Below are 24,001 nucleotides of genomic sequence, written 5' to 3' on the forward strand. Positions count from 1 at the left end.
GTGGAGCTGGTTTGAACTACTTTATAAACAGTTAGCTAGTTTAGTCTAGTGGTTCCCAACCTAGGGGTCGGGCCCCTCCAAAGTTTTTGGACTTTTTCTCAAATGATTTTTGCTAAAATATTGGATCATTAGAACATTTATAGAAATGAAACCATGTTAGAAGTTTAGACGGGAAAATCACTATTTGGTGGAGCTGTTAACAACTCATAGACATCTGAAATGTGACTCCGCCTACACACTGCCTTTTGTAAGACGTCAAAAGCCAAAAAGGTTGGAAACCACAGGTTTCATCTTTAACAATGTGTTGTATTTTAAAAGCTTGTTATATTATCCATTGTGTCAAATCTTCATCTGGAAAGTAACTAAAGCTGTCAAATAAATGTAGTGGAGTAGAAAGTACAATATTTCCCTCTGAAATGTAGTGGAGTGGAAGTATAAAGTAGCATCAAATGGAAATACTCAAGTAAAGTACAAGTACCCAAAAATTGTACTTGAGTACAGAATTTCCCACCACTGGAAATAATGTAGTCCATAAAACTAAAAAAACAATTAATCTCCTCCAAGAGAAATGTTTCACTCAGAACATATATTGTTCATAACTCTAATTACCAAATTTAGGAGTTATTTATTAATATTGTCTGTTGAAGCTATGCATTCATGTTCCAAAAAATGAATATCTGCTGATAGATCATCAAATTTTTCACCACTCAAATATGGATATTGGCATCAGCCTAAAAAATCCAGTATTGGTCGGGTTCTAGTTCAAGCCTTTAAATAGCTGTTTTTGTAAAAAAAAAAAAAATAAAATAAAATAAACCAATGACAGAAACACAGCAAACAGCAAGCTTAGATATCTTTATTTATTTTCTTTACATTAACTGAAACAAATGATGGGAAATGAATTCATATCTCTGAGAAGGTCCACTAAAAACTGAAAGACAAAAATGTATCCCTGATAGCGGGGTCTCTGCTCAGACCAGACCCCATGTCCCTTTACCGAAGCCAAGAAAACAAACAGCTCACATAGAAACGCACACTTCACAGCTGGCATTAGTTAACCCTCATTTATTCACAAAGCTCTGACTGGGAGCACCAACACCCTCCACATACAGGACCAACTGTCATACTGATATTCCAGTAGGACTGGTTCCTGTAAGACCAGTAGTTTACAATCATTGCTGTTATGTATATGCCTATTTTTACCCTCACGACAGGTTTCAATTTGATTTTCAAATGTAAAACGATATAATACAAAATCTCTTTAATATTTAAACTACTGGTCTTACATTTGCATGAAGAGTGTCAATCACCCTACAGCACCAAACAATTTCTTCCCATTTTATATTTTGTTTAATCACTTAGTGCATTGCTCAAGATTTCCTGAGAATAGTTGCAGCACAAAAAAAAATCTAAGGCAACTTCATCCCAATATATATTATATTTGAATATAACTGTACTAATATGCAAGAAGAAAATGAGTATTCATTGTATTCGGGTTTCAAAGAAGTATCGTCTATTTCAATCACAATCTTAAATGGTACCAAGTGAGTTAATGTACTAGATATTGAAGGTCAGACAAAAGGCTTGAAGCTCTCAAATCTCATAGTGCAAATAAACTGGGAATAAAAACTTTTTTTTTTTAACTACACAACAAAGAGCGGATAGTGCACACAAGGCCAGACCGGCACGAATGCTACAGCAGGTTCTGACTCAAGAAAATTGGAAATTAAAAAGGAAAACTGCTGTCATTTAAAGCCATTCATGATTGCATTACAACCTGCCACAGGCCTTAATGTACTGGTCTCCTGGCTGAACAAGAAAAAGCCCGAAGAAACTTAAAAAGTATTTTGGTCGAAGATAGAAGACGATAAACTCAAAAGTTAATGGCCCCTTTAGACACAGTGGTGGCCGATCTATAAGAACTGCCATGCAATAACATGTGATACAGTACTATACATGTTGAATTAACATCCGAGAAGCATGCTGAAAGTCATTTTGCGTTCCAGCTACATCTGAGGTTTTAAACCCCTGACTTCTTCTTTGCTCTGTTCCCTTCTCTCTACCCCGGAGGGTGGAATGTGCCTGTGTTACTGCAGTACCTGACGGGGGGGTTAAATGTGCAAAGAATGCATTTGAGGAAGAATCGCCAAAAAGAAGACACGCAGCCCATAAAGGGTGTTTAGGTATATGGAGATGTTGAGCCACAATCTTATAAGACTTCTGAGGAACTGATAAAAAAAAAAAAAAAGTGATCTGTGTCCCACTCTGGATTTGATCTCGCAAAGAGTTTCAGCAGAAGAGCCATAATAAATAACAATAAATAAATAAATACAGAAAAAAAGGGGGCAAGTCATCTCAATCATCTCCTCATCTTGCCCCCTTTCTAATTTTTTTTTTTAAACAAGGAATCCAAATGAGTGCATTGGAAGACTGAAATCCACAGTCTCTGGGAGAAAAAAAAAAAAAAATTGTCTTCAACATAACAAACATCAACTCATTGATCCAGACTTTGTCTCTTTTGGTCAGGCGTTTAACACAGAGCTCTACGGCTCCGAAACACTCAAATATGGAAGCAGATTCTTTCTCATGGCTATCAAAACAGTTGGGAAGAAGCTTGGAAAGTTCTTCAAACCCAACATTGGCTACAATTCAGCTCTCTCCTCCCCGGTTAACTTAAGATTAAAAAAAAAAAAAAAAAAAGTTAAATTTAAATCTTTGGTATAAGCACCAAATCAAAGCGAAGACTCTATCTCTAACAAGAAAAGACACAAAGAACGTTATTGCTTTCAATGCACAGAACCAGTTTGATTAATTAGATTGCATAACTGCATTTCCACTGATAACCACCAGAGGACAGTGGGCACACAAACTCGTTCTTGTGATCAAGGTGATATGACTTCTGAATTGCACCTGAATACATTATGTTATAACTAAAATATACCTCTCCAAATATTCCTGCATTTTGCAGCTCTGGATTTTTAGTTTGCATAGTGAAAAGCATCCAAGTAACCACAAACTCAAAACACGCATGTCCAGCTAGAAAAATAAAATGAAATCAGAAGAAACAGCTCCAACCTAAAATACATAAAATGAAACAGCAAACGAGAAACAAAATTTAAAAGACAAATAAAATCAAATGCCAGAAGACAAACATTTAAAATATCTCAGAAAACCCGTTTTTTTCTTTTAATATCATTTAGTTGTTTTTTTTTTAAGCGCTCTCTACATGGGAGCAGCAGGTCATTAGTCCAGCCACCTGAGTGAGATTTTTTTTTACTGTGGATGCTTTACCACACAGACACACACGCATACACACACGCTCTCTTTTCACTACTCCTCCTCCTCTGCCTCCTCTTCTCCGATTTCCTCTTCCACTTCGTCTACCCATCTGTCATGCCGCGCCGCCGGCGAGTGGGTTCCTCCGGGATCCTCTCCTTCCGTCTCTCTTCCCCCTCGCAGCTCCGGACCTCGCAGAAAGAGCCCAGGGTAGTTAGCCAACCTGGTGGAGCTGAATTGAGCCAGAGCCTGAAGGGCGAGAGACCGCTCCCTCTCGCTGTCCCCTTGAAACATCAGGTGGCTGGCGACGGACCCACTTCCACCATCCAGCACCGTGCGGGGGAGGAACGCTGAGGAGTGGGCCTGTACGGACAGAGACTCCAGAGGGTTGGACTGCTTGCTGCCGCCTCCATCGCCTCTCCCCTCATCTCCGAGCTCAGGCCCACGTCTGGGGCGGCGTGTGCGCAGCTCCAGGCAACTGTGTCCCTTGCGGTGACGCTGGAGATGGTCTTCTCGGGCGAAGGCCTTGTGGCAGAGTGGACACTCGAAGGGCCGTGCCCCGCTGTGGAGGGACAGGTGGTTTTTGAGGTCGTATGAGTGGAGAAACCGGGCGGGACAGTGGGGGCAGGGGTAGGGGCGCTCGCCTGTGTGTTTCCTCATATGGATCTTCAACTTATCATTCCTAATAAAAAGAGAAGAGAAGATAAAAGATGAAGAGGCGGGGGGGGGGGGGGGAAGTAGGATAGGAGCAAAATATGATTAAAAGATTCAAGCAGGCTACAACACTATAAACCATTTTGTTGTGTGGATATTCTATGTAAGAAGTTTCTGTACCGTGTGAAACGAACTCCGCAAGCAGAGCACTGGAAGGGCTTCTCTCCAGTATGCGTCCTCATGTGTCGAGGCAGTTTTCCTGCTCCGTGGATGATCTTCTGACACACAGGACACTGCTGGGGCGTCTGAGACTTCCTTTTCCTCCCACCTCCCGCTGCTGATGCTGCCGCTCCTCGCTCAGCTACAGAAGTAGGTACGGAGGTACTTTCCATCAGCATACCATCATCAAAGACCTCCATCTCATCGTCATCTGACAGCTTGTCATTGGAGGACGGGACAGGAGGTGGGTGGGCTATATGGGGGCGCTGATGCAGAAAATGTAGGAGCCCTCCGTTTAGTGTGGCCCCTCTTCCTGGCTCTCGGATCGCCCTGGGATCCCCGTTCTGCCCAGATTTGAGGCAGTGCTCCTCCTGCTCAGGGCTGGGAGGCTGGGTGGACGGCAGGGAGCGGAGGCTGTCAGAGGCAGGTGAAGGGTATGAGGCGGGGGAAGCGGGTGACGGGTTCAAAACCAAGGAGTTGATGTGATGTGACCCGCCTTTTTTCACCTTCTTTCTGTCCGTTTTTCTTCGAGATCCTTTCTCTACTCCCCTCTCTCCCTCCGCCATCCTCTCTGTCGCTGTGTGTTGGGCTCTCTGCTCCTCTGCTGTGTCCCCCTCTGCCTCCGCCGTCTCCCCAAGGATGTCTCTGCACGCGTCAGCCACACACTGGATGCCCAGAAGCTGAGCCCCTCGCAGCACATCTCTCATTCCAGAGCTGGGGATGGTCAGGGTGGCGGTGTAGGCGAACTCCAGCAGGGCGTCCAGGGCATCAGGTGCCACGCAGTCCAGCTGACACACGCTGAAACCTCCTCCGCCCTCGCCGCCCCCCTCCTCTGTCCCGAACAGCCGGCGGAAGTAGAGACTGACGGCGGCCATGACGGAGCGGTGAGTCGGGTAGTGTGCCCCGCGGGAGGTCAGAGTGAGGTCACACAGGAGCCCTGTCCTCCTCTGGTCATTGAGGTGGGACAAAAGCTCATTGCTGTGCTCCGGGAAGGGGATCCCAATCAGACCGTCCTCTCCTGGAGACATTGCCACCTGCATGACAGAGGGGGAAGATTAGATAAGTGGAGTTTACAGTATGGTACCTGAATTATGAAAAGTAATAATCCACTTGAGCTCTAAAAAAACATTAACCTCAAGATTTTATCTTTGCAGTTTCTAAGAACAAACGATAAACCTTCAGGTCTTCCAGAGTGTATATATATTTAAACGTCCCAAAAGTAAAGCTTCAGTAGCGTGACTTAGAGAAGGAGTTTTACTTCACGTGAGGGACAGTCTAAATCGGGCTTAGCAACCACTCTCCCCTCCCAACCCCCCCCAGTGCTTTCTCTCCAGATTACTAAATCAGGAGGTGGCGATTTTGTCCATTGAGACGGCGGCTGGGGCATCAGAGAAAGAATGCGATGGGCATGACAGAGGCAGCGGGAGAGGCAAAATATAAAAAGCAAGAAGAAGTAGAAATAATCATCACAGCAGGCGAGATTTAAAACGAAGTGATCAATAATGATGCGGAAAGGACGCAGGATTATGTAATGTAGGTGCTGTACCCAGCGGGCAGTAGGTTAATTCCCTTTATAGCATTAGCTGTTTGATTAAAATACCTGGAGAAGAAAGAGAGGGACTAGTGGAGGAGAAAGAAAGAAAAGCAAACGAGGAAGGAAGTGACAGACTAGAGTGGGTGAAAGGGGGGAGTACCAGTGAAAGAATGAGGAAGGAAAAAACAGCAAGAAAAAAATTAAAACCTTTATGAGGGTGGGAATAAATCTATACTCACAATTGTCCAGAAAACATTTACAGTACAGTCAGTTATTTGATTTTGTCTTTTTTGTTAACCAATGAAGCAAGTTTATTGACACAAAGTAACATGTCGTAATACAAGTCACATAAGGACAATAACTTTCTTTATTTCCCTTTGTGAGACGTAACGAGGCCTGTTGGTAATAAGACCCAACAACTCCCTTCTTTGGCTCCCTAAGCTCACACCTCACCTTGTCCACACTATACCAGCTCAACAATATCGCTCAAACACCTGAGCAGACCAGATTTTCCACAAACAACTCAACCTCCAGATTCCCCCTCCCTGCCCTTCATCTCCCTCCCATAGCAACTGGCAGCCCCCTGGCCATCCAATAACAGTGTTCACCCAGCCCAGAGGGCTCTGCACAACGACGGTACATCCACCTGACTAACCTGCTCCAAAACACACCCTATTAAACACACATGCACAGGCACAAGAGCACACACACACACACATTATGTGCCAATCTGTGGCTCCCCCCACCCACCATTGTTAGATTTAACTTGTTACGTTATGATTTGAACGTCAGCCTGTTTTAAAACACATGCATGGAAAGATGAACTCCACCTACCATGAAAAACAGTAAAAGTAAAGCTAATTAAATAAATACTTTTAAAGAACATGCCAACACCTTTGTGCAACTTGAACTTTTAGATCCTTCCAATCCGTCAAACCAATACCAAACCTCCCAAATGTTCCTTTTCTCATCCAAGCACAATCTCAGTCTATGATCCTACCTTCCCCGTCTTCATTGGCATGGGCACAGTCAGCTGGAGACGAGGCGGCATGTGTCTCACGGCATCCATCTTTTTGCTCTTTACAAATCTTCCCTCGCTTTCTTCCTCTCTCTTTGAAAACCACTTTCTTTTTTTTTCTTCTACCCTTAGATGTGCAACTTGAAGGTCTGATCTCTTTTGTCAGAAGTCGGGGTTAAGCGTTCATCCTTGGGGATGTCTACCTCTTACGCACATTCTGTCACTCACTCGCCTTCCTGTTGTATCAAAAGAGGGTGCATGGTGACGAAGACAGATTTAGAGATACCCCTCCCCCCCGGTCGCCTACGCGCCCCCTCTCTCCAAAACCCAACGGCCCATTTTCCGAACACTTTCCGATAAACACGACGTCTTCGTCGACCTCTCCCTGTTGAAACGGAGGCCGACAGGTAGACAGGTTGTAGTGTATCTAAGGTCATGGCAGGTCTGTGGATGTAGAATAAATAACCTCAAGGCTTCAGACCACACACATTAGTTGAACTGGTTTGGCAGGAAGGAAACCAGCTCATGCAACCAAAACACACCAGAAGTACCAATACTCAACGATTTCTTTAGTAACCTCAAAGAGTATCAAAGTTGAACAACCATGTAAGAACCAAAATCATATTGACATTGTGAGTCATATTATACCAAAGAACAAACATTCAGGTAGGTGCAATATGAGTTAAACCATATTACATTGTACCACAGAGACAAGCTGGTGCAAACAACTCTTCCTTTGAGACCTACTCAACCTCTCTGAGTGCTTGTGATAAAATAACTTCAACAACACTTATTTACTCTGATTTCTTTGAGCCAAAGCACTTTCATGTGAATTATCTCTTCGCTTGAGGCGGCAAAGACGGCGTGGTCTCGGGCGCATGCTGACACAGAAGAGGGAGGAAGTTAAGGAGCTTTAAGGAGATTTTTGCTTTGTCTTTGTCTCAGACATATTTTTTAATTGATAGAAAACTATTCTGATAGTGGATTAAACTTTTAAGTCATTTTTTAAGTAAAGATACCAAACATTCTCTGGTTGCAGCTTCACCAAAGTGAAGATTTGCTACTTTTCTTTTTAATATATCAATGTAAAGTAAATATCTTTGGGTTTCTAAGCATTGGTCAAACAAAATAAGACATGTGAAGACGTCTACTTGAGCTTTTAGAAAGTTGTGATGTTCTGACATTTTATAGCCAAATGATTAATTGAGAAAATAATCACTAGATTGTCAGTTACAGCCCTAAATCATACACAGATTTATACTAACGTGGGTTTATCATGGACGGGGAAAAAAAATCCCATTGGCAACCAACTTAGCCTTTGTAGGACAAAGTGTAAATGCATCTCTTGACCTTGTATGTGTGCAGTATGTCTCATTGTAAGTAAACATGATAACAGACCTGTGTGACATATTTAAGTATCACCATCCATGGTAGTCATTGTTTAAATGCATCCACAGGAAAAAACTGGGTTGTTGCTAATAATTACTATGTATATAAATACACAACATATGATGTTTTACTCAATTTCTGAAATCTCCCCCCAATAAGCGAAAAGTCATTACAACACAAAAACCAGACATCTCAAGAGTAAGGCAGCGCAGAATAGCGAGACACAAAGGGGTTTAAGGAGGAGCACACATGAACTCACACTAAATTTCCGGCGCGGAGGAGAAAAAAAAAAAACATCATGGGTGGTTGGTGGTTCGAGCTTGTTATTTTAGGCATATTCCTTAGAACAGACACGTTCGGAAAATAATAAGATTGCAAAGAAGTTTCAATGATTCCCATCAATTTTCTGTCTGTCTGTCTGTGAGTCACTTAATACTGACACATCATGTCATCCACAACACCACACACACACACACACACACACAGAGTTCATATCCCCCCTTCTCCTTCCTTGTCACTTTGTTTCTCTTTTTTTTTTTATTTTGCTGCCAGTCAAGGACGTGTCTGCATAAGTTGCTGAATCTTGCATCACATTGTAACTAATGGTAAAACAGCCCACAGTCAGATACCACAAACACATCTTGTCCTGCACACAAAATAATTCACAAGCTCATATTTAACTATTATCATAAAACATAATTACTGTCTGAAAGCATGTCATTCTAAGTTTATTCATGTTAATTGAGGCTAATTACCTTAAAGTCAAATAACTGATATGACTGTTTGCCTTTAGGTGTGTCATATAATGTCTTTCTTATTCTTGCCAAAACATTTAACTACAAAAAAAATGCTAACTCTCTAAAATCTGCCACCTTCTCACTTTTTAACGCATTGAATGCTACAGATGTTAAGATGTTATCCTTCCAACAATTGTCTCTTTCTCTTTTTTTCTTCTCACCTCCCACTCCTTGTGTCGACGGTGGACGTATTCACCTCCTCTGCAACTCTACGGTTTCCTCATCCCTTACTTTCATTATGTGCACTCTCTTCCTCTCTCTTAAAAATGAGGATTTATTCGTTACTTAAAAAAACACCTATAACATTTGGACATTTTAATCGTTTTGTTTTCATCTGTCACGGCCAACTATTAAAAGCCTAGAGCTTCTTTGTACTTAAAGAAGTTTTGCAACCAGACCGACAAATAAACCAGCACAAGTCAAATGGGCTTTATTCTTAATGTTTTGAGTCGAATCCACCGTGGATTCGTTTTTACTGAAGAGGAAATGGAAACTTAAATTCACTGTCCACCAGCACGACTTAGTGCAACTCCTAAAAATGAGACGAGTTTGAGCAGAGGCCAGGAAAATGACAGCTGCAGGACTGACCAAACCTGCACACAAAGATTTATTCTTCAGTATAAAAGGTTATAGTATCCACCATCTATATCATGAAATCCTACGGCAAACGCTGTGTGTGTGTGTGTGTGTTAGTGTGTGCGTGTGTGTGTGATGACTGGAACTAGAACTGTTAGTATTATTTTTATGGCTCTTATTTTCCGTTAAAGTCTGTAAGTTTTCCCAGTCCACCTCAATTATATCAGGCTCCAGTGCTAAGGGGGAAAATATGACTTTATACTATTCACAGAAAACTGCGGCCGAGAGGGAGAAGGAGAAATGCTTTTATGAATTCTGATGTCAGATGTTTTCCAAAGTGCCTGTACGTGTGTGTGTTTGTGACTCTGTGTGTGTGTGTGTGTGTGTGTGTGTGTGTGTGTGTGTGTTGGTTAATGTGAGCAAGTATGCGTATGTTGTGACGGCACGTTTTCTCAGTATATGAGTAACAAGTAAGTGCTAGAATATTGATCATGCTTAGAGCTTAACAATACAAAGTTTACAATTAAAATAAAAAGTGAAAGGTAAAATTTATAAAGTAGACTTAAAATTTAGCAAAAGTTTCACATTTTAAATGTGTTTTCAGGCTCAAAATGTAATCAAATGCCTATTGTTTTGCTTATTTTCAAACATGATAGCAGCTCAGATAAATTAGAAAATATACTTACAGTAAAATGCTCACAAACAATGAATAGTCGAAACACACTCTCACATCGAAACAGACACACACACCCACCTACAAGTGCTTTCATTCAGATAAAACCCCTGTGCTTCAGAAGTTATTCCTAACCACACCATAACAAATCATGATGCTAAACAACCACTGCACCAAATAAAACAAACAACAAAACGGCCAAACAGATGGAAAGTAAGATTCAAGCTCATACCGTTTCTCCTCCACTCACTCGTCTTCCTCTCACCACTTTTCTTCTCTGTGTGATAAAGATTTTAAGGGTTAAAGAAAGACACTCTTTTTCACCCTCTTTACACTTCACTTATTTTGGGGGTAGTGAGTGGAGTGTGGTGCTGGGACACCTTCTCTGAGGAAGAGTAGGGGAGGAGGAAATGGGGGGGAAGAAAAGAGATGAGAGTATACACACACACACACACACACACACATACACACACGTCTGCCAAACCAAAAGCTGCTTTCAGACTAGCAGAACACTCTCACAGGAGTATCTGACTGCAAAACCTTCACATTTAAGCAACGATTATTTTCCAAAATAACACATAAATACTGGCTACACACAAACTGACACATCCAGGTCTTCTAATAATACAGCATGTCTCTGCTGGATGGTTAAAACACAAGCTCCGCCTGCTCCGAGTCCCAACAGTTCCCCTCTGGACTGAACATTTGCATCCCACCAGGAGATATAAAAACAGACGCTGCCAGGTAGAATTTGAATCGGAATTTGAATTTGTCAAAGACAAGACTTGAGACAACACCATGATAATTAGAACGATTGCACCTTGCCGTGACTGGACTGAAGGAGATGGAAAAAAAAAAAAAAAAGAAAAGTCCAATGAGCTAATGTTACTCAGCAAGAAGTTTATTCTGTCTTTTATTCGAGAAAGCCCCTGCGACCAAGCCCTCCTCTGTCCTTAATGTAACTGGGGCATTATGGTGTGTGTGCGTGTGTGAACGCATGCGCACAGTGTGGTCTTAGTTCCAAGAACACATTACATTATTCATTTGGTTGGCAGAGCGGAGGCCCTTATCCCCTCGCCCTCCCACACCACAACACTCCACAGTGAGCTACAACAGCAGCCAGTTTGCATGCCAGTCCTGAACACCAATGTGGATCTGCTGGAGGATTATCAGCTTATCAACACATGGGGCAAGACATTTGGGTGCACATACTGTATACCCTCTGTCCCGTAATATCCACTAACTACTGCTCTGAGCCAAATGTAAATAAAACTGTAGTATCTACATGTAGGGACACGGAAACACTGACAACAGCAGACATCACAGTATTTAAAAATTAACACGTTATTTAAATAATATTTTGTGGGCAAATATTAGGGGTTTCACATTCCTGCAAGAACAAGAACATTTTAATATATTAGTTGTCACTTTACTCCACCAGAACAGTCAAATTATTGCAGAATAACATATTATTTTATTGTACTTTAGCATTTTAAAACCAGGGTATGACAATTTAAAGTCCTACATGAAATCTAGCCTCATATACTAATCTAGTAGATTAATTATATTGTTAAATTACTGTGCTTTGTGTGGAACCCAACACACAGTCATTGTATAATTTTTGGGGGCTTTTATTTAACTTTTTTATTAGGTTGCATCCTGTCAACTTTGCTCACAAGGCTTCATGTTTGAAGTTTAACATTTTTTTGTATAGTCTTAAACTATTTCTTCTTTTATAGCCTTTTGATTCGTAAGAGTCATTATGTAAACACTCTGAAAGTGATGAGTCAATATAATACTAAAATTATTTCCCTAAGGGATGAAAAAATATACAAACGAGTGACAAATTAAAGGAAAAACCAACATAAAGTGTCTTAGTAAGGTGTTGAACCACCATGTGACGCCAGCACAGCTTCAGTGTGCCTTGGCATTGATTCTACAAGTCTCTGAACTCTTCTGGAGGGATGAACACCATTGTTCCAAAAGATATTCCCTCATTTGGTGTTTTGATGATGGTGGTGGAGAGCACTGTCCAACATGTTGGTCCAAAATCTCCATTAGGAGTTGATATCTGGTGACTGCGGAGGCCATATGATGTGTGTCACATTTTCATACTCATCAAACCATTCAGTGACCCCTCGTGCCCTGTGAATGGGGGCACTGTCATCCTGGAAGAGACCATTACCGTCAGGGTTGAAATGTTTCATCAAAGGAATAAAAGTGATCACTCAGAACAAATTTGTATTGATTTGCAGTGACCCTTCCCTCTAAGAGGACAAGTGGACCCAAACCATGCCAGCAAAATGCCCGCCGAAGCATAAAAGAGCCGCCGGATCCCCTCACTGTAAGGGTCGAACATTCAGGCCTGTACCATTTTCTTGGTGAACGCCACACATGCACTCGCCCACTTGTCGAGAATGTGGTGGTGATGACTCATCTGACAATATCACTTTTTTCCACATCTCGGTACACCAGTGCCTATGTTTTTGCACCACTGAACTCTCAAATGTGCATTCATCTTTGTAATGAGGGGTTTATGCACTGCCACCCTACTATAATATCCCTCTCTGTGTAATTGTCAACGGACTGTTCTTGCTGACACAGTCTGATTACGTCCTGCGTTGACAGTCACCTGAGGAAGAGTTGCTCTTTTGTTTTATCCTTACACATCTCACTAATGCACAAACATCACAGTCATCAAATGTGAGCTGTCGACCACAGTTTCCGAACCTATTTACTGATGTCTTCCCCATAGATCTAAAAGCAGATGTCACTTTAGTCATTGTTCCTATTGAAACACTAGCCGGTTCAGCAGTCTTTGTGACTGACGCTCTGTGCCCCAACAATAAACCCTCTTTTTCAAAGTCACCTAGATCTTTTCTTCTTGCCATCTTGATACAAAATCAGAATCAACTGCTCAGCGTTTTTTTTATAAATGCAACAGAGCGTGATTGGATGTTAACTGTTTTATTGTACCATGCAGTGCATCTTTGTGGAAGCATCTGCATTCATTATGTTTCTCAACTCATTCAGGTTTTTCTTTTAATTTGTCACGTGTCTGTATTTTTGGCGTGTAATTTTTCTCAAATGAGTGTAATGTGTGACATTTCTCCCATGTTTGCCACAGTGAAAAGAGGAAAGCGCAGTGGCAGGAAAAGAAATCAATCTGAGGTTGGAAAGAGGAAAAGTCTGAGATTTGAGAAGAGACAACAAAAGGAACATGAGGGAGGTATGTTTTCTAAAAACACACATGTTCTTAGAAATCACACAAAAAAAAAGGAGGGTATGGGGGAGGAGAAACACATGAGAGTGAGTGAGTGAGTGAGTGAGTGAGTGGGTGTAGAGATACTCTGAAAGATAAAGAAGAGAAGAGGGTGGGTTAAGACAGGAAAATCTAGTCCCTGCCTCGAACAATCTGTGTTTGCGAGGAGACATGAAACAAGAGTAGAGAGAGTAAAGTTACAAGGGGGGGGAGAGGAGGAAGGGGGGAGACAGAAAAAGAGAAGGGAGAGGAGCCGTGACATGACAACTGGGAGCTAAACAGAGCGATCGAGCAAGAGGTGAACACATGCACGCAACTACAGGAAGTAGCAAAAGTCCTTGCAGGTGTGTGTGCGTGTGTGTGTGTGTGTGTGTGTGTGTGTGTGCAGATGTCTGAGGGAGAAATGTGGTAGCAGTCACCTCTATCATTAGCATCACTAAAAGGGAGTTTCACCCTAAGATGGAGAACACACACAGATGTGAGAAGGCATGCTGACAGAGTGGTTTCACACTTTACTCTCCCTCTCTTTTAGCTCCTTATCTGGTCAGCAGTTTCTACCCCCAACACTCCACGACTGAGTGTGTGTGTGAACAGCGGAGTGTCAAGGTGTGTGGGCGAATCTTATTCTGCACCTTGTGTCAATTAATATGCAAGAGAGAGACTTTTGGTTTTAATGATGTTTATGTGCATTTGATGAGCTCATTCCTGTTGATAATATTTTCCTTCTGAGAGTACGATTGCACAGCATGTGAAACACGTCATAAAAAAAAAAAACAAAACAACAAATGATAAATGAAGTATGATTATAGTCAAACATGCAGTAATTCATCAGCATGCTTGTTGTAACTCAGCGGGGGTGTTTTAACATGTCGGTCCGCGGTACAGTTCAGCGAACTCTGTAGGTGTAATCGTGGCATATAACACTAAGCGTAGTGAGTCGGAACTTCAAAGTGGCAGCATTACAACTTTCAACTGAGTGTTTACATGAGAATGAACAAAATTAATTAGTTTTTGTATTGCAATTTCTCAATTACATAATTTTTTACAAATTACGTTGAAGAATACTTACAGTGTTCATTAGCAACTTGAAAGTCACTTTTCAGTCAACTTTTCATAAAGACCAAAACCAGAATCCTTAGAAAACTCTGCTAAGAAACAATTAATAGCGTTGTTTTTTCAATTTTTAACGTCACATCATCGTGTTTTTCAAATTTGATGAAGCTATGAACCCAAAAACAAAACGTTTGGTTTTTTTTGTCTAACACTCACCAGACACAAAATTAAATATTTAACTGCACCTGCCTTTTAAAGTATTTTTTTGTGTGTCAGATGATATTAAATTGTATAATATGTTAATACACTCACTGGCCACTTCATTAGGTACACCTGTGCAATCTAATCCAACCCAATACAACATTGTCAGAAAGGTGATAATTCTACTTTATGTCTGTTATTGAGGACGTGGTGGGTGGTGGTGGTGCACTGGAGTGCATTGTATTGAAAAATGTTCTTAATATTATGCCCACCCATACATGAGGGGGGCAAAATCAAAAACCACCCACTACAACCTCAATAATTATATATATATATATATATATACATATATACATGTGTGTGTGTGTGTGTGTGTGTATTATGAAAGTTGGAGGCAAAGACTAAATATCAATTATTTGTTTAAAGACTCTATGTATGAGATGAAATATTTTTCCTATTCTGACCTCATGTCATTTTTTACAGGTATTTTAATGTTTAATGTGTTTAAATGTTTTGTTTGAATTTTAAATAAAATATGATCAACATTTAACACATAATACATTAAACACTATCAATGGATTTTACACAGACATACCTGTGAACTGAGAAGAAAATAATAATAACTTCATTTGTATAGCACTTTTCATATAAAAATGCAGCTCAAAGGGCTTTTTTCAAAGCCGGTATATAAATGTCTGCACGAGTCTGTCTATAGACACAAAATATTTAAATCTACTTCAAGGACCCTACAATTAATGATACCTTTGTGAAACATTTAATATTACATTTGTGACACCGAGGCGCTGATTTAACTTACTTTTTTGAGGCCGTCTGCTTTTTTTTTGCGCAACAAGGTTAATGCAGTGTAAGAACTACAACTTTACAAACTGCAGGTGCAAATTGACAGCAGAAATGAATCAGCATCTCAACCAAAATTTGAGGTTTCATGTGTGCATGTTTATGTGTACTCACGCATGCATGTCTGCAAATGTAGTTTGATAGATTTGTGTGCGGTTATGGGTAGATACTGGGAAGATAAACTTGTTTGTATGATGTTTATTATATTTTTTAAGGCGGGGTTGTGGGGTAAGTAGAAGGGTTATGGAGATGGGGGTTTGAGTAGGATGCTCTGGGGATTGGGCAAAAGAAATTATGTTTATTTACAATATGATGTATACTCTTTATCAGTATGTATTAACGTAGTGCGTTCAAGTATTAGCCTGTTGTGCATCTTCCTTTCATTATAAAATCACAAATGGATCACAAAATGTAGTCTATTCAATTAGAAAGTGAAAATATAGTGAAAAGCAAGACAGAGAAAAACAACAGAATCCATTTTTAGTCCATTTAAATCTTTTATTCTGCACATATCTGTTGACACGTGTTTATAAACGCTAACACGTTGTTACTATGCATGTTGTTGTTACTATGTGTGTGTGTGTGTGTGTGTATTACAAATGCATTTAGTTGCCACATCACTGGGAGGGTCTCAACAACTGCTGCTCTCTACACAAATGAGCTCCCATTTCAGTGGAAGATATTGCAAAAGCACTGGACACACACACACACACACATGCGCGCGCGCACACACACAACATTGACAGACAGAGAAATGTCGCAAAACTAACTGATCCTGATCAGTTTCCTTTTCCTGTGCTCAGTAAAGATGGTCGACCACTAGTACAGATGAAGAGATAAATTAAAAACAAACTGACACATAGAAAACAAGCATAAACAGCTCTGAGTGAGATAAAGCAAAAAAAATACTGATGACAACACTTACAGGTATGTAGGAGCAGGAAGGGAAAAAGACAACTAGAGGACATGAGTGAAAGACGTGTCACCTTCCTGACGAACATGTCAGTGATGCAGGGAGGGGAGGAGACTGTTTGTTTTTACTGTAACTACAATCCATGAATTATATCACAACTTCAGGGTAACTGCAGGGAGGGACTTGCGGTCCAGCTGACTGTATCAGCCACTGCTGTGGTGTCAGAAAAGTCAGGAACTGCGTAAAGGCAAAAACGACGACAGAGGAGAGGGTGAACTACCAGATAACATCTTTTCCTGATGGACGTCTCATAGAGAAAGCATGTTTTTCTCTTTCACAATCTGAACGATGGATGGTTGGTGAGCACATCTTGAGGGAGAAGGTGATTCAAGTGATTCAAGAAATTTGTTTTTTTTTATAAAGGAAGTTTGATTTCAAAATAAGATATCCAGCATAGGACACGTTATAAGTCCTTTCTGCAAAGATAATAATTCTTTTTTTTTTAATATTAACAAAAGTGATTTAACTTTTCCAAAGGGGATTATATGCAGCCTTTTGGAATAAAAGCCTCCATTTGCTGTTGGAGTTCCCCTTTGAACATCCTACATGAAAGGGGTCAGTTTCAGCAGCAATGACTCCCATGTCTGCTCATGTTTGGGTGTTTATTCTCACTTTCCCTGAAGTGTTGTCTCACTGTACCTATTTATGATAACCGCCCGCTCAGTGTGTACAGAAAAAATTGCACTGTTACCAGAAGAGCTGAATCACGGTCCCTCCTTCAGCCTGTTGCTTTTTCTCAGGCCCTTCTTTTACTTCTCCCCTGACTCTTTACAAGAAGAAGAAGAAGAAGAAGAGTCAAGGCCACCTGCCGATTGGTTGAGGCTGGGTGGCGTGGGCTGTGATGCTGGTGGTCGAGAGCGAGGGAGGGCTGTCAAATGCTACAGAAACTCATGACTGAAAAGAGGAAATGGCAGATACATAACTTCCTCTATTGACACAGATCGAGTGGGGGCAAGACTTAACTGTAATGCAGCAGACTGGATAAAGGCCACCATGTAGTCACCCCTGTAGCATTACTGCCTCAATGTGGAGAAACAACCGCCATATATGGTAAAAATACAGCTTTTGTCTAGGGTTCGAGGGCTTTAGTCATGGTTTATGCACATTTTTAAATGAGCATAAAACTAAGACTACGGCAGCAAAATAATTGCCATTACATCATGAAATATATTCTTTCTCGCATAGGATGACACACCAGTCTGGCTGCAGTTGTGTAATTTTTCCTTATGTTTTGGATGAAAAAAACAGACCAGGGAATATAGAGGTTTTCTCAGAGTAAAGGGGATGCAGGGGAGCAAAGTAGACAAACAAACGTGAGAAAAAAAAGAGTGAAACTCCTTCAAATATTGGGAGCAAAGAGGGAAATCTCTATCTCTTTCAAGTCCCATCAACCTTCCCCTGTTCTCTCTCTGTCTCTCTCTCTCTCCCCCACCTTCCGCCCACTCAGTCAGTTTAAGTGAAACTGAAAGACCCATGTATGAAATGGGGGAATTTATATGGGCTCACATGCCCTAATTAAAACATTTCCTGGAACTGCATGCATACATGTACATGTGCGTGCATGCATGTATGTGTTAGGAGTGTGTGTGTGTGTGTGTGTGTGTGTGTGTGTGTGTGTGTGTGTGTGTGTTCCTCGCCTGACCGACCACTCGATGTCACTTCCCCCTATCCACCAGTTCATGGACACATGGTAGTCACCAGTCATACTCTAGCAAAGCCATGATCACATGATTTGTCACACTGACTTGCCCACCAAACACACACACACACACACACACACACACACACACACACACACAATTCGCTAACAAATTTGAACTTGACTCAAATGAAAAATTAGATCCTTAACTACATCAATAACTACAGTACTACCAAAAGTTTTTGATGTGCAAATTTGATTCAAAAAGTTGATTGAACATGACATTAGACTACATTCTGATACTGATACTTGTGTTCAGGTATTTGAATATACAGTTTAGCAGCAGAGAAATTTTTGTTTCCTCTAGCAATCGACAATTGTGACTTCCAAGATCAAAATGTTCTTTAGATCAGTTTGTGTACGATTTTTACTTTGGAGTACAGTGTTATCAGTATGTTGACAACATGTTGAAGGAAAAATATGAAACATCCTTTCATGGTTTGCTGTTGTCTGATGTGTGTGGTCCAGTTTTTAGACCTAAAGCTGGGAAATAAATTTGTTTTTTGAGCCTGGGTTTCTTCAGTGAAGCATTCATAACAATTTAAATTGCATTAAAAGCCTGAAAAAAGGCTTGAGGGTGTAAAAACACAACAGTATTATTCTTTATTCATTAATTTGTGAGGTTTCATTTAAGCCTTTTGTCTGCCTTAATGAAGTGCATCATTATTTACAGGTTTCAGAAACTTGCCTCCGGGTTAAAAAAAATAAAAAATAAAAAAAAATCACTTTTTAAAAATTTAACAATAACTAGGGCACAAAATTAGCTCCAGCCATCAGCCAAATGCTGGTAAAATATGCAATTGGCTGTTAGATTTGCTTCACTCACCAGCCAAAAAAAACAATGGTAAGGTATTGAGCTGTTGGTAAAATTCACTAGTCATTTGGCTGGTAGACAAAAAGGTAATTTTGCACCCTGACAATAACCATATTCCATACCGTATATTCATATTTTGCCTATTTGCATTTTAATACCAGGTTTTCAAATGAGCTAATGCCAATTAGCATAATGCTATTAGCCTGAAGCTGAAGAAGTTGTTAATGTTGCATCATAGAAAACTCTAGTAGTTACTTTATTCTGTTGTCAATAGGCTTCCTCATAAGCGGCGTTACTTTGTGATATTTATCTTGCACGACAAACTCTATAAATACCATAAACAAAAGAGTTTATTTTTGGCATCATTCCCGAACCATCTCTAAAAGCCAATTGCAGTTATAGAGTGTCTGCATCCGACACACCACAGAGGAGTTAACTTGCAGGTTGCCAATAAAATATTTAACTGCTTGACTACTTATTCAGCTCATATTTGTTTCCAAGGACAAGGAAGTTTTCAGTTAGCCCCTCCCCTTTAGCAAAGACCCCACCCACCCTTTATAACCATCAGCATTTAATGAGATTTGACCCCTGACAACAATGTGTTTGTGATGTAAACTGTGTGAAAGCAGCAAAAGTGAGACAGGCTGAATAAAACAGATTAGGCCGTTCTGGATGATTCGTATCAGGGAAATTAGTCAAGCATAATTGCAAGTATCTCATTTGTATTACTTAGAGACAGGGAGGGCTGAGCCTGACAAAACCATAACTTAAAATGATAACATTCTTTTGTCTCTCATTTAGGAATTTATTGCATTCATTTCACTCGTGACAATGTGTGTATGCAGCTCTGAATGTGGTGCTTTCAAGCTGAAATCTGTAATGCTTTTAATTCATCTGGTGTTATTAAATTCAGAGATATGGTGGGGTTTGTTGGTTCTGGTTGAAAACTGCAGATTGTAGATTTTTTTTTATTCATATTTGTGCCTGAAGGGGGTTTTCATTAATGTAAGAGTAAATGTGTAGCTTTAAGATGACATTTTATTCGATGACGAACAGATAGAAAAAAAAATTCCTATCACTCTTCTACCTGTCACACTGCATTTTTCTCAACCGTCACTCTGCTGTTTTGGCTCCTCACAGGCACTGAACAGAACCTGGTCCCTGTTTCCCAAAAGTATTACTAAAAGTATCAGTATGCTTCAAACAAAGTGCCTGCATCTGATTCCACCTACACCATTTTGATGGGGCAGCTTCCAAGAATTTCTGTATCTTTCTGAACAGCAGAATCCAACAGTTATGACCAGTTTATGCAGCAATTGGCCAAGTTTGAGGAGGTGAGAAAGTAAACAAGCTTTTTTTTTTTTCCTAGGACTGCAACTAACTATTATTTTCATTGTCAATTAAGCTGTTGATTATTTCCTCAATTAATCAACTAGTTGTTTGGTCTATAAAATATCAATCCATTAATTTCCAAATGCCCAAGATGACTTCAACAAATGACTTCTTTTGTCCTGAACAACAGTCCACAACTTAAAGATATTCAGTTTACTATCATAGAAACCAGAAAATATTCACATCTGAGAAGCTGGAATCAGATTTTTTTTTTCTTTAAGAATGACTCCAAATTATTAATTGATTATCAAAATAGTTGGCAATTACTTTTATAGTTGCCAACTAATCGATTATTTGTTGCAGCTCTATGTTTTCCACTTTTCAAACATGTCCATCTCTTTTCATGTGTCCAACTGAGTGCATCACAAAGGCTTTCAAGGAGAGACTTTCCAAAAGTGTGCACCGTCTCGTCTCTCTATGATGGCACATTTCTCATCCAATCTTTGAATGTGGCCACATTAGACATGTTCAGAACAAATTTTATACAAACTAGTTTATTTAAAGCATAAGATAATCTTTGCCCTGTTGTACGTCTATGGGCTAAGATCTTTTGAGAAAAGAAGTCCCTGATGTTTCCACTTGTAAAAATGGTTGACAGCATAAATTCAAATTAAAGAGAAGGACTGATGCTGAGATTAATGGTCTAATGTAACGTCTATAGTGTAAGATTCCTACCTCCAGTCCATAAACCCAGGAGAAGATGGGTGCCTGCTTTCTGTCTCTCTCTCTCTCGTCCCCCTCCTCTATGGTTGTTTGCTCAGAGGTCAGCAGAGGTCATACACCTGAGGCAAAAAGGCAAGGAAGTGAAAAAAAAAAACATTAAATTTGAGCATTATTCATCCGCTATGGGTTTATCAGCTATCAAGTGCATGAACAAAGATGGGAGACGTGATTAACAAACATTGAGTAATGACAGAGTGTTGACTAACTGAGACACATGTCTTTTTTTCTTTTTGTAAAATAGGTTAAGAGTTAGCAAGCGTGCATGTGGATAAATACACACACACACCCACAAGCAATCATATGATGCATCAGAGGAGTGGAGTGGGGGGGTTCTTGTACCAGAACAGAAAAAAAAGAGACGCTGATAGAAACCAACCGCTTCCTACTTTGACTTCTTTAGAAAAGAAGTTCTTCAACAGTCAGTAGAGTTGGGAAAGCCCACACACACACACACACACGCACACACACACACACACCCACACCTCTTTAAGCTGAAAATGATGAATATACCGTACAGAAGTGGTGTGTGGTGCGTGTATGCAACTCTATTATTTCCACAGCTCAATAAGAAACATACTAAAAATGTGTGTCCGTGTATAACTGCAGATTCAGATTAAAACATGCGATGATGAAGTGTCAGAAGGAAAGAGAGACATCAGTTACGAGAAGAAGGCCGGTAGAGAGCATGGCAGGATGGAGGTCATGTCAGGACAGCGGGAACGAGGGATGAAGCACAGATGTCTAATTATGTTGCTGAACAAAAGTTCGGGCAAACTGAGCTGGCATTAAGAATTTATTTCAAAACCCTGATGGCTCTTCCATGTGTGGAGAATTTTGAACCATCCCCTGTGCAAGAGAGACAGCATCTGAAAATGCCCACTCACATGACAGTGGATGTAACCCTGTGGCGCTCACGCACACAAGAGAGGGAACAAAACAGAAAGACAAAAGAGACTCGGGCTCTTTCTCCAAACTTTTCTCTCCTTCAGTCACAAGCTTTGCCCACAAACAGAGGCTGTAGACGATGCGTCAGCCTCCCAATCGAGCCAAAAAAACAAAAACAAAAAAGCCTCGACGACACCTGAGGCTGTAGAGGGAATAAGGCATTAACTACCTGCATGGACGGCTAAAGATTTAACCAAACAAGCTGTGCCCAACACAGGGAAACCAAACCCAAGCCAGTTGAGCTTGTTAGGCCGGTCTGGCAGAGGGGCGAGTCAGCAACACATCTACCTCTGTAATGACACACACACACACACACACACACACAAGCCCACTGGCATGAAAGCCCTCCCCACCCATGAAGGCAGGCAGAGAACTCTTAACCTAACATTACAGCCTGAGCACATCCTATTGTAATACAGGTTAGTGGCAGGATTAAAATAAAACACTGGGTGCGCCATGGGGAGAGGATGATGATGATGATGATGATGATGATAATGATGATGATGATGATTAACAGACCACTGAAGGGAGACCATTAAGGTGCAAGAGGCTAAATAGATCCAGTGAGCAGCAGAGAGGCAGGTGATGTGCGTGAGAGCAGGTTAGGTTTTGGATGTCAGCCGGTGTTCTCGGCTATAATTAGCAGCCGAGTCTCCAGAAATGTACCCGCCGACCCCGCTCTCTCTCTCTCTCTCTCTCTCTATCTCTCTCTATCTCTCCTCTCACCTGGACGCCGCGCACAGATGCACATATCAAACAGCACCTGAGACACCTGCTCCGCAAAAAAATACACCCACACACTCGCGCAACACACACTGTATATTTCATTTAGTGCATTTAGGAAAAAAAAAAAGCCGAGCCGAAACGCCCTCTGGTTGTATTATAAGGGGAAATAAATGTCGACGGGAGTTACCGAATACCCGTGACGTGGATAGCTAGTCCTCCCGTGACCCCGATCAGAACCGGGAAGGAGGGAGGAGGGAGAGTTTGAGGCGAGCCGGCGCTGTCATAGCATACAGATATGTCACTTAAATTTCAATTGACTTACAGGTGTGCTACAATTTTTTTCTGTCAAATCGACAGTAGACAGGTAGTGCTGTTACCTGGGTGCCGGTGTGTCACCTGTCCTGACTCGTCGCCTCCCACCTGACCGGCCTCCACACTTCCTGGATTATTCCGTCCCACCCTGCCTACTTCTTCTACTTCTTATTCGTCTTTTTTTAATTTTCTTATTATCCTGTCGTCTCTTCCACTCCGCCGGGGGTCACCCGCTCCTGCCGTCCTCAGCTCGACACCCCGGTGAGGTTTTATTCTTCGACAATCGTGCGTTGGCGTTTCTCCTCGTTGGTCCCACTCTATCGGGCTGCTGCTGCCGTCTCCTCTCTCTGCAGACCGCCGGCTCTCTGGGCTGCTCTGACCCCCCTGTCTGCCTCTGCTGGCCCACTCCAACTCCCAGCTCCTCCTTTCTGAGAACCAGGAAGCGGCTTGCCCTACTTACACCCAGCCTCGGATTGGCTCTGGCAGGGCTGGAGAAGAGACCGCCGGGGTGGGCAGGGCACAGGGGAGGGAGGGAGGGGGAGGGAGAGCACGGAGGGGGTCCGGCTTCAGTGCGATAGGCTATCAGCGGTGTCTGTCCCGGTGGCGGAGGGAGGAGAGAGGTGGGCAGGTTTGGAGACCCCCCCACCCCCACCTCCCTCCCTCCGCCGCCCTGCTCCTCCCCCTCCCTCCTCCTCCTCCTCTTACCTGTGCGTTTGGGCATCACCGCGCATAGGTGGGTAGAGTTCAGCGGGTAGCGAAAGCGGATTGAAGGATATCTGCCTATTGCTTACCTGTCAGATATAAACGCATTTTCAGTCGAAATAGACTTAGTGCCCCCACCCCCACCCCCCACCCCCTCCTTCTCCTCCTCCTCCTCCTCCTCATGACCCAGCAAAATTCCCTCAGG

At 41.5% G+C, this 24,001-nt stretch overlaps 1 protein-coding gene and 1 long non-coding RNA gene across 5 annotated transcripts in view; one reads left to right on the top strand and one right to left on the bottom strand.

Moving 5' to 3' along the window:
- LOC121905459 overlaps nt 1–24,001 on the top strand; it is a 28,602-nt gene that overhangs the window by 665 nt on the left and 3,936 nt on the right. Inside the window, exons 2-3 of one of the 2 annotated variants that reach the window (XR_006098422.1) lie at nt 13,264–13,365; nt 13,931–14,004. This is a non-coding gene — a long non-coding RNA (uncharacterized LOC121905459). Of the gene's footprint in view, nt 1–13,263; nt 13,366–13,930; nt 14,051–24,001 lie in introns of those variants that run through there. The other variant, XR_006098421.1, reaches the window with a different exon arrangement.
- On the bottom strand, nt 3,145–23,585 carry zbtb7b (zinc finger and BTB domain containing 7B). 3 transcript variants are annotated; one of them, XM_042423692.1, is made up of 4 exons: nt 23,160–23,585; nt 21,064–21,170; nt 4,111–5,183; nt 3,145–3,958 (listed from the first exon to the last, which is right to left on the bottom strand). In XM_042423692.1, exons 3-4 carry the CDS (start codon nt 5,175–5,177, stop codon nt 3,331–3,333), a joined length of 1,695 nt encoding a protein of 564 aa, XP_042279626.1. In that variant the 5' UTR covers nt 5,178–5,183; nt 21,064–21,170; nt 23,160–23,585; the 3' UTR covers nt 3,145–3,330. The 3 variants fall into 3 exon arrangements, with proteins under 3 accessions (XP_042279626.1, XP_042279627.1, XP_042279625.1); XM_042423693.1 differs by lacking the exons at nt 21,064–21,170; nt 23,160–23,585 and adding an exon at nt 8,350–8,489; XM_042423691.1 differs by lacking the exons at nt 21,064–21,170; nt 23,160–23,585 and adding an exon at nt 6,684–6,966.

This window comes from Thunnus maccoyii, chromosome 10, assembly GCF_910596095.1.
Source record: "Thunnus maccoyii chromosome 10, fThuMac1.1, whole genome shotgun sequence".
Classification (NCBI taxonomy): domain Eukaryota; kingdom Metazoa; phylum Chordata; class Actinopteri; order Scombriformes; family Scombridae; genus Thunnus; species Thunnus maccoyii.